The sequence below is a fragment of the Amblyomma mixtum genome, chromosome 1 (assembly GCF_055824585.1).
Source record: "Amblyomma mixtum isolate Tamu chromosome 1, ASM5582458v1, whole genome shotgun sequence".
Classification (NCBI taxonomy): Eukaryota; Metazoa; Arthropoda; class Arachnida; order Ixodida; family Ixodidae; genus Amblyomma; species Amblyomma mixtum.
The window spans coordinates 92,229,406-92,240,133 of NC_143012.1; the positions used below are offsets into that span (position 1 = coordinate 92,229,406).

The 10,728-nt window shown below is 50.1% G+C and overlaps 2 protein-coding genes across 2 annotated transcripts; both read right to left on the reverse strand.

The window, feature by feature from the left end:
* Positions 1-219: 219 nt before the first annotated feature.
* LOC149367210 (neprilysin-11-like) lies at positions 220-3,956 on the reverse strand. The gene is made up of 2 exons (XM_089573202.1): positions 3,504-3,956; positions 220-1,835 (listed from the first exon to the last, which is right to left on the reverse strand). Exons 1-2 carry the CDS (start codon positions 3,954-3,956, stop codon positions 1,368-1,370), a joined length of 921 nt encoding a protein of 306 aa, XP_089429328.1. The 3' UTR covers positions 220-1,367.
* Positions 3,957-4,398: 442 nt separating this feature from the next.
* Positions 4,399-10,505, reverse strand: LOC149367211 (uncharacterized). Its single transcript, XM_089573213.1, has 4 exons — positions 10,369-10,505; positions 7,859-8,076; positions 7,106-7,176; positions 4,399-5,193 (listed from the first exon to the last, which is right to left on the reverse strand). Exons 1-4 carry the CDS (start codon positions 10,503-10,505, stop codon positions 4,399-4,401), a joined length of 1,221 nt encoding a protein of 406 aa, XP_089429339.1.
* Positions 10,506-10,728: the final 223 nt, after the last annotated feature.

A 10,728-nucleotide genomic window follows, 5' to 3' on the forward strand; every position in this document is an offset into this window, starting at 1 on the left:
AATAAAGTCTTTTCTGGCATTTAACTCCGGGCAACCTAGAAGCATGTTTTCACTGGCTCCATAAATTCGCTTACTCAGAAATGTGCGGAGTAAAGAGTGGACCAGTTTATAAACGAACATTGATAGACGGCGCTCAGTCAACAAAATTACGAACATGATATCAGAACCCGGCTCACTCATTTTCCATGTTTGATAACTTCATTATTTCTATGTGGGCAGTCCAATTCACGGGGAGATAATGGTTTAGTCGTCATTACAAGAGCCTCCAAGAAGGGAAGAACGTGCAGGTAAATTTGGCGAAAGGAAAAGAACAGATGAACCACATCCGGGATTCTTTTCGCCACGATTAAACAAAATCCTATTTCATTAAAACGATTCATATTCGATCACAAAAAAACCTAGCTACTTCGTGCAATCTGTGTCTGTCTTCACAGCCAATGGAATGAACCTCATTCTACGCATCGATGGCAAACCTGGATGAGGGATAGAGTGCGCTTTAAAAGGTGGCTCACAAAGCATCGGCTCACCCTTTCTGAACCAACTAAAACGACAGTGAATGTTCTTCTTCTTGCGCATCTGAAATTGTAGCAGAAAATCTAGCGGCAAAAAAAGAAGGTTCCCGCTGTGTTGGTAGCGTCGTTCATCACCAAAACAAATAAGTAATGAAAAATATCTGCAGCCGTTAACGTCTGCGTAAAAGAGTAAAAACATTATAAACAAAGGATTAACATAAGCACCAGGAAAATCTCCATAGGCAGGCAGTTGAAATACTAGGACATATATAACCTAAGGCCAAAACTCTACACGCATCCACGATGTGCACGCCCCTTCGAACAAATAGTTTCCCCAAAGGTCGCTAGTGGCTTTGGTCATCAGGTTACAGACTTCGGGACTGACTGCCACTTAGCTTGTATAAAAGAAAGGTGCTCTAACAAAGCTGGCTGCACGAAAGTCTCAAAATAATACACTGTCGACAAATAATACACTGTCGACACAGAGTAAAAACATTATAAACAAAGGATTAACATAAGCACCAGGAAAATCTCCATAGGCAGGCAGTTGAAATACTAGGACATATGTAACCTAAGCCCAAAACTCTACACTCATCCACAATGTACACGCCCCTTCGAACAAATAGTTTCCCCAAAGGTCGCTAGTGGCTTTGGCTTTGGTCATCAGGTTACAGACTTCGGGACTGACTGCCACTCAGCTGGTATAAAAGAAAGGTGCTCTAACAAAGCTGGCTGCACGAAAGTCTCAGAATAATACACTGTCGACCAAATATTACGCACACGAGATGCGGGTCGCATCAGCGCTACTGCAAAAATGTCTCACATGCGTCCCAGTTGACATCAACGGCCGCGCCCTCACAAAAAGGCGCATTTGTGCTCCGGGTTCATGGGTGACCCCACGGGGCAGCTGAAGGCCTTGGCGAATGGCTCGAAGTTGCGCATGGCTTCGGTGCATTCGGGCGACACGCGGCGGCGGTCGCTTCTCTCCCAGCAGGTCACGTGACAGGCCGTGAGGAAGAAGACCTGCTCCGCGCTGTACTCCTCCAGGCCTCGAAGCCGCAGGTCCCGATCTTCGCTGCGGAAGCGGAGGTAGGCCGCGTGCGCGATCTTCAGCGCCGGAAGGAGGGGGAACAGCGCCGTCACGTTGCCACCGGAAGTGACGTCGGCCGAGCATCTGCCTAGCTCCCACAGGGCTCGTCCGGGTGAGCCGATGTTGTGGGTGCTCCCTTCGCCAGGGTCGACGACGGACGACGCCGGATTCCACGGTGTCTGTGTCATGTCGTCGCTGAGCAGAACCGTGAGCGCGTTGATGGTGCGCGCAAGCTGCGAGAGCCGATGAAGAGAGAGTGCAATGAAATATCCAGTTAGGGGAGGTTGTTGCGAACACTATCGTAGGTTCAAGCTTAGAGCACTGGCACTAAGAGATGCATGAGTATCACTAGAAAATTAGAGGTAGCACTTTCCTTCTGCTGGCTATTCATTCCTCGCGGACCACCATCATAAAGAAAATACTCTCGCTTTCATTGTTCAAAACCAATAACCATTCAAGAAGCTCAACGCTAACAGAGAATACACTACAGCAGAGAATACAGCATTGCCATTAACACAAGCGCTACAAACACAGACACAAAGGGGTCACGCAGCGCTCATTAGCAATTTAAGGGTTTATTAAGAAGCTTCAGTATACAAACAAACCCTACCAACCCAGAGCACAGACGGGTCACCCAATGGGCAGGACGCTTACCTTGCATACGTTATCGGATATTCTAAAAAATCTATTTCTTCCTGACAGGCTGACTGATGGATCGCTAACGCTAGAAGTCCCGTGTTTTGGTATGAAGAACGCTTCCAACAAAGGGACAAAAGTGAAATGACAAAACGGGCCTACTACTCCAGACCACTCTGCCGCCAATGCGCCGCCAAAGCCAATCAGATTTTGCTGAATAATGCGTTCAGCCCGAAAGCTTAGATCTGTTAATATTAGCAATGTTCAGTTCAGCTTTTGACATCAGAGTAGGTAGGTCTAGTTGCTTTAAGCCTCGATCGTTCGCCTTTCAGGTGGTACATGGCACAAGTATGCAAGAAAACAATGCTTATAGCTGCATGATACAGTGCCTAGCCTCAGAATATGAAGCAACTATGCGTTTAGATACATTAGTCTATGTTTTGACCGGAGACCAATGGATACAGCTCATTCACGCGATTCACTTCGAGTGCATCCACTACTGCCCAAGCAATGGTCTTGCATGCAGAGGTGCTCACTTCTGAGCCCGTTTTCTGAGCCCGTTCTGATGCCGTTGCAAAGGCGAGCTGAAGGAGTGGGGTGGAGAACACACAGACATGGACAGCACACGGGAGGACAGTGGGTCGTCCTCTCAACCCTAGATCTACACCCGCATCGGCTTTGCAAAGTTGTGGGTTCGACTCCTGCTGCTGGCCTCTTACTCACCGGTTTTGTCAAATGGGTACAATCCGTACAAGCCATAGTCTGCCCTTGTGCTCGGCTTACCACTGCTGCATGGCTTGGAAAAGCAGCCTGCGCTTTCGACTCTCTTCAATGTGGGCTTGAACAGGCACTTAGAATAAGGGCCACAGCGATCTTGACCGCAAAAGGAGCATTTCGGTACCTCGCAGTTACCTTTTCAACCGAGTGTATGTGATGTGAACAAAGGCCCTTCTCCTAGAATTTCACCCCAGAGGAGCCGAGCACCGGGCCGAGGGAAATTTTGTGCCCATTAAAATTAGATGAGTACCCGCCACTGTTGAGCATCCAACCTGGAATCTCCTGAACGCGAGGGGGATGGTCTTCCCAAACGCCGCCGCTACGGTGGTCACGTGGTAGAGTACCGGTATAGCAGCAATGGGCTTTACCACACGCCCCTCTGCGTCCCATTACTTCAGCTTACTGTTCCATAACATTTCTGGCGTTAATTAGTCAAGGACCCCTGTTTTCTGAGCGCAGATCTTGGAACCTGCAGCGCCTCCACTTACCTGCATGGCGTACAGGAATCCGAGGCCCCCGTAGGCCATGGCGTCCGTGCCTTCGTCGGCGTAGTACGGTGGGGCGAGCGCAGCCACCGCTACGGAAATCACATTCGTCACGGGGCTGTACGCAGCCAGGTGGGCGGACTGCAAGCGAAACAACCGCAGGCTCGCCTGGTACTCTTCGCTACCGAGTGACTTCTGCAGCTGCTCGCGACTCATGCGCCAATGGCCGAAGAAGCTCTGCTCCATTTTGTAGTCGCGTCCGTACAGGATTTCCAGGCTCGTGCTGGTCATGTACTCTTCAGGAGGCCATATCACTGTGCTGGTGTTCTGCAGCTTGGTGGTAACAGTACGGACCGATTTGGTGTCCAGGGTGGGCCAGGAGCCGATCTCTGTTAGCGCCGTCTTGTGCAAAGTTCTCAGCAGGGTCGAAACGGCGAGCCTCTGACCTTGCGGCATTAGGCTGTCGTCGGCGCCTGAGAAAAGCACCGTGTACACGGGGGCAGCGCTTATACTGCAAACGATCCGGTAGAAGAACTCCGACTCCGCGTGTTTTATGAAGAGGTCTCGCACTGAGCTACTGGTGATAGGGGCGAGGAGCTGGATGAGCCACCATGCCGTATGGAAGGTCACCTCACGGGCCGAGTAAGAAGTGAAGAGGACACGAATGGCATCCAGCAGGTTGCCTTTTGTGGTGATTAATGTGTCCTCTTCATTCAGAGGTGGTTTAGCGTTGAAGGCAGATTGCAGGGCGTCTACCCAGTCACGAGGTAAGATCTTCGGCACCAGAGGTGGTAATTGACGGATCAGCAGAAAACGAGGCCTCGGGTGTGTGGCGCCGAAAAAGATCGACAGATTTCCGAGGATAGAACGCTGGATGTCATTGCTAGTCTTTGCGAATTCAAAAAAATGCCGGCAAGGCGGCTCTTTCTCCAAAGGTTCCGGATAAGATCCAGTCGACGACTGAGTTATAGAAGCCTTTGTACTTATTAACCTCGCCATGTATTATTCCTGTAATGAACGGCATGCCCGATGGACTCACAGATACCGATCGCCGGTGGGCGGTGCCGTGCCATGGCTCTATGAAGTCAACATAGAACCACAATGGCATAGCCCACAGGACGGACAGGTTCACCAGAGTCCGCAACGGTACTGAGTAATCATCCGTATCTCCAAGCCGAGCATCGGTGGGGTCTAGCAGCCAGGGGAACAACTCTTTGCTCATGAAATCGATTAGGCTTTTCGAGTCATCGATGTCTGCAGCGGGGCCTTCCCGGCGAAGGCAGGCGTCCATCATCACCCTCACTCTTTTCCTTAGGGGTCGAAGAGGGTCCTCGCGAAGCTGTGCTTGTCCCAGCAGCCAGTACGCCAAGCGAAATAGTGGCACGGACTCACTAGGCCGGGTGTCGTCGTGCAGCCATCCGGAGCACACAAGCTGGCCGAAATCTTCGCAGGCTTCTGAGCTCCTCCCTGGTTTCAGGCCCAGCGCCCCTGCGTGATCCAGGCAAGCCGGTGTGGTGCAAACCGTGGGTACAACGCGACGACTGGGCATTGTCGATGCAAGGTAGAAGACCACCGCGACGAAGATGGTGACGACGAAGAGCAGAAATACGATAGCTGCCGTCTTCCTCACGGGGTCACGTTTTCGTCCAGTTAATCGGCGCGGCGATAGTGAAAACGGAGACCTGACGCTCATCTGCGGAAGAATGACATTCTACAAATGAATTCCCTCCAGCCAGTAGTGAAGACATCTCAAGATCCCATGACCTTCCTAACAACGGATGACATCATTTTACGATGCTGTGAACTTGGAAAACTTTTCTAAGTGGAGTCAGTAATCACTGGAAGATGATCTTCACAGCCATGAAAATTTCTTCATTTGGCTTTGATATTAGCAATTAACGCGTTGATTACAGCACCACCACTGACAAGTCGTTGTAACGATCAAGCCAAATTCTCGCCTCTGCTCTTTCCCTGCATTCATTCGCTGGGTCATTCTTCGATATGGCTTCGGAATAAGTAGTCGAGGCTCAGAATAAATATTTGACTTCTTGCACCGACTTGCTTACTGTCACGTTGACAGAACTAATAAAACAGCAAAGGCTTAAGGAGCTCAACTGAAAAAAATCGTAACTGTGTAAAGTTAGCGTGAAGGTTGTCAGTTAGAGATGACCCTGGTTCTACTGTGTTACACTTAATTATTTACACCTGTATTCCGAGCTTGGCGGTCAGCACGAAAACAGGAAATCAGCCATTGACTGGATAATGCGGGATAAACAGTTACACTATTAGAAATTCTCGAACCCACTGCGTGTCATAAATGCCATACGCTTCTCTACGAAAAATGAACGTTCACACTGGAAAACATTGCTGAAAGAAAAAAACTTGGCGCCCTCCCTCCTTTACACCACAAGTCGCAAATCCTAGTGTTTCAGACCACACGATAATCACAATTCCCTTTCAGACATACACGACAGCGCAAATTTGATAGGCAACGTCAGGGAAGGCCCAGCCTAAAACGTTTTAACCAGAGGAAAAAGATGTTTATGTTCGCGAGCATGATGTTCAGTCAATTTTTGGATGCTAGGTGATGAATTTTTCAGTTCGTTAAGGAAACTGAAAAAGTTACGCACATATCCATCTTCTGTATGCAAAGTTTCCGTTAAGCATGGCACTTTCCGGTATTGTAGTATAGCTGCTAGCATCGACGCTCATCATTTCCACCGCAGCAACGGTTTTTGAGCCGTTCTGGAACATTGCTGGTTGTTTGGGTTGCTGCCTACTACAAATCGAGCCTAGAGGTTAACCCAGGTACGTTTCTATGTCCAAACCAGGCAGAGCTGCTCACATTTGAAAAAGTGATTTTAACATGTCTCCAGATCCCCGGTAGCGGAGAAAGGACCGAAAGAATACCACACAACTTGAAAACAGAGCATTCTGTCATAGTGAAACAAATTTAATAGTGTAAACCCTAAAGAATAATACCCGTGTCTTTTCGGGGAAAAAAAAATAAACTTTACACGAAAGAAGGCAAGGAATCAGAGAAACTAACCTTTGGTTACAACACTGACTTGACAGAGCGCCCTACTCAGTTCAGTGAGTTTCAGTGTCAATTTTTGCTAAGCTCGGCAAGGGTGCATAAATGGTATTGTTTGCACAGAATGACAAGAGTTGAGTCACGATGACGAAACCTGGCCTCTTATTTAAATCGGTCGCATCACATGTTTGAATCCGCTAAGTATTCTCATGCAGCCTATCAATATTCGAATAGTCACGTGATACAATAACATAATTATTAAGGCAGTCATCCCCTTTTCAATGCAGGATCTCAGTGACCACATTACTCAACAATGACCATTCATGCCAATGATTATAGGCCCCATGACTCCGCAACCTGAGACCCTTCGCAAAAATGACGCAAAATCACACTTTATTCGCCAAACGGCATTTGTCTGAATCATCTGACGATTGCAAATCCGCGCACAGCTCGCAAGCCAGTGTTACTGGAGGCTCTGTGCTTTGCCGCACTGCACCCCGACAAAGCTGAGCTTCTCAAAGCAATCTGACCGTGTACAGCGAGCATTTCTCTGAAGGAAGCCGCCGCATACCATTTCCTCGAGTCCTTTGAGGGCTTCCGCCTCTTCAGCAGACCTCCGCCTGATCAGCGTCTTGGGAGCTCCTAGTTGAAAGAGACGATGGCAGAAGACGAGAACGCCTTAAACAGCTCTTGCTGCCCAACGGACTCACTTTATGTAACACTAAAATTATCTGCTGTTATGAGTGGGTGAACTGGCTATTTTGTTCTTAGCTGCACAAACAACAGTTCGTTGTTTGCGTTCTTCGTCGTGCTCGGGGTGCATGTTCTTAGGGATGGGATGGATGATGAGTTGGGAGCGTAGGACAGGAGGTAGGGGGGCCTCCTTGGTAGGATGGATGACCGGGGCGACGCCCAGCTGACAGAGCAGAGTGCAGCCTGTCGCGGTAGCCATCAGGCGGGTCAGCTGTGCTGTTAGAGTGCCTTCTGCCAGCTCCTCAAATGTGTTGTGGGTACCGAGGTTGAGGAGCCGGGCAGTAGAGGGGGGGGGGGGGGGGGGGGTGGATAGGCGGAGGGCGACCTTCGTGCAGCTCCTGAGGAGAACGTTGATGCGGTCCCGCTCCTTCTGCTTTCGGGGGAGGTAGGGGAATGAGTACGCCATGCGGCTCGTGATGTAGGAGCTGGGGCGGCCGCAGCTGGCAGAAGACAGCCTTAACTGGAGGGATATAGGAGAGGAATTTGTCCTGCAGCGGACATAGGCTGATGATGATGGTGATGATATATCGTGCCACACCATACACAACAGCACAGCACTCACTGAGCCCGCCTTGACCCGTCGGCGTTCGTGCGCTGAGCTTCGAGGGATTCTGGAAAGATGCGGCGTTTCTATCCGGCACCGGCGACGCGCAGACCACCGCCTCTGGCAGCGACAGTGCCGCAGGGGAGGCGGCCACGTTGGAAATGATCTGAGACGGGACGTCGGTGTCGTGCTCCCCGTTCGCGCCGGCGCATGGCAACGTGGACGTTACGTCACTGGTGGGTGGCCTGTGCAGGATGAATGAAACGGCACGTCGTCCGACTGAACACTGTTATGCTGCTGATTATGGAATTTCGGCGCAAGCGACATTTTCTCCCCCTTATAAAAATGAGATTTGAATTTCTGTTGACGCTATGTTGAGCTAACAGAAATTAAATGTAAATTCAGCTTGAGTCGAGTTTACACTGTGTTGAGTTTACACTCGTCTGTTGTGGTTCGCTTCCCAGCAATGCACCCTCAACTTCTCCCGTGTCATTCGCTTCCCCGAAATGCACCCTCTTTAGTTGTGTTACTTTAACAGGGGAGGGCGCTGGCGCCGCACCGACACGAGCGTCACGGATCGCGTGTTTGCTGCACGCGTGCGGGGGACAGACGGTCCTCTTCTGCTCGGGACCGGGCGAAGCGCGCTGACGTTCGGCGCGAGGCTCCGCACTTCTCCGGCTGGCGCGAAGTCTCGTTGGGAGGAACGTTCACCCCGCATCTCGTCCTGCCAGTCCTCGTGGACCGTGGACGAACATTCGCTCGGAACAGTGCTGGTGAGTCGGATGTCCTCGATTCCTCAGCGTATTTTATTGTTAGCTGGCGTTATTGTTGTTGCAGCAATAAATGACTTGATTGTGCAAGCCAGTGTGTCGTTCCTTTCTTCCCTCAGAGCAAGACCCGCCGTGGTCGGCGTGCGCTCAGTAGCGTACGTGACCACGGATTGGGGTCGGGCAGTTTTGAGAACTGTGTCAGCCGCGGTTAAACGGGGAAAATGTATTTCCCGAATAAAAACCCCAAAACACAACACTCACTCATCAGAATTGCTGTCCCCAAAACTCAACACAAATATGGTGCAGAATTTTTGTTGAATTTTTTTTGCTTTTTGTTTGAGCACACACCAGAAAAATGTTCAACACTAAGTGCTTTCCAACGATCCTTGGCACTGTGTGCGACTTATGAGCTGTTGTGACAGAAGAATAATGCTATGTTAGGAATCAGCTGTTACTCGTGATTCGTGCACAAAGAAAACGGTGGGAAATACGGTGTCATGTCGCTGTTTAACGCTCACAACGCCGACTCCGAATTTTCTAGATAATGGGACCTTTAACGCTATCCCATTATTTAAAGGCAGCCATTAGGTTTGGCTTATGGGGTTCAACGTTCCAGAGCGACTCAGGCTATGATGGACGCCGTAATGAAGGGCTCCGTAAATTTCGACCACAGGGGATCTTTAACGTGCACTGACATCGAACACAACACGGGCCTTTAGAATTTCGCCTCCATCGAAATTCGACCATCCCGGCTGGGATCGAACCAGCGTCTTTTTGGTCAGCAGCCGAGCACCTTAACCACTCAGTCACCGCGGGGGCCATGCAACCATTATACATGCTACGTAGGTACAGGGGTTTCTTTCTAACAAGAATTCTTGCTTGGTTAGATCAGATATGTACTGTTCGCGCCGGGCGCTATGGACACTTGATTAATTCACCCGGCACACTGTAAGCGGACGCTCACGCGCCGGCGTCGGAGTGACTGTCGAGGCATGGGATCTATCATTATATCCATCTGTGAAGTGATCAAAGCACTCAAACCTTTGCGGTCTTAGAATATCGCGAAAGCGATCAAACGTCCCTTAACCTCCTAACGGACACATGTTAACGCGATAGCGTTAAAGGCCCCGTTCTCCAAAGAAATCCGGCGTTGGCATCGAGAGCGAATTATCGCGGGCATGCTCTGGCAAGTGGTCCCCAGAGAGGAACCTAGGAGGCTGGTTAACTCATTACGCTATCGCGTCATACCTTTAGGAGAAGCTTAAGTGTCCCCCGCCCCCCATTTTTTTTTAAAAAGGGCATCAAAATAGCTATTTAGCAATCAAGCGGCAATCTGTTGGGAAACCAAGAAATGCTTTGGATTACGAGTCCTATGCTTCCAACTTCTGAGTTACACCGCTGCCAGGAAACACATGACAAGCTGCACTTGTCATGAGCCAGATATGATCATCAGCTTCGGACGAGCCCGGCTCGTCCGTGCTTCCGCCAGTGGGCTAAGCAGCAGTAAAAAACTAGAAGGTTTGTGGTTATGAGGTTCGGAACGCGCGTTTCTGCGCTGAATTGGTTACACACTATCGCAGCTTTGCGAATGGCGCAGGGTGGCCTTGTTAGTGTTGGTTAGGGGTAACTCTAGAACAGGCACCAAGGGAAAGAAGAACAGCGGCCGCCGTCACTTAGCCCGTTGTTACGTCGCCGTACATACGATAGCCGGGAGCCCCTTCGGCTGAGATACGCTGCTGTCCCTTCCACGAAATGAGCCATACTTACCCTCGAAGTGTGGTTGGTGGTGCCGCGACAGGCCTGGACCGCGTCGTCCTGCGGTCCTGGTCGGGTGGCCGGTCCGTGGCCTTCGACGACTTGCGGCCAACGCGAGTGGATCGCCTTCTGGTGCCGATCGAAGACATGGCGGCTGGAGGAGCTCGTCGGGTGGCGTCGTTGTTGTTGTTGTTGTTGTCCTCTAGAAAATGGCGCATACCCACTGCGGGGGATTGGCCAAGACACAAATGTTAAACAAGAAAATAATTGTGGGGAAAAATAAAATAATCATGATAATAATAGCAATTAGGAAATAAATGAAAGGATCTCAAATGTGTAATTGAAATAGGTTAAACAAATGCTGTGAGATCG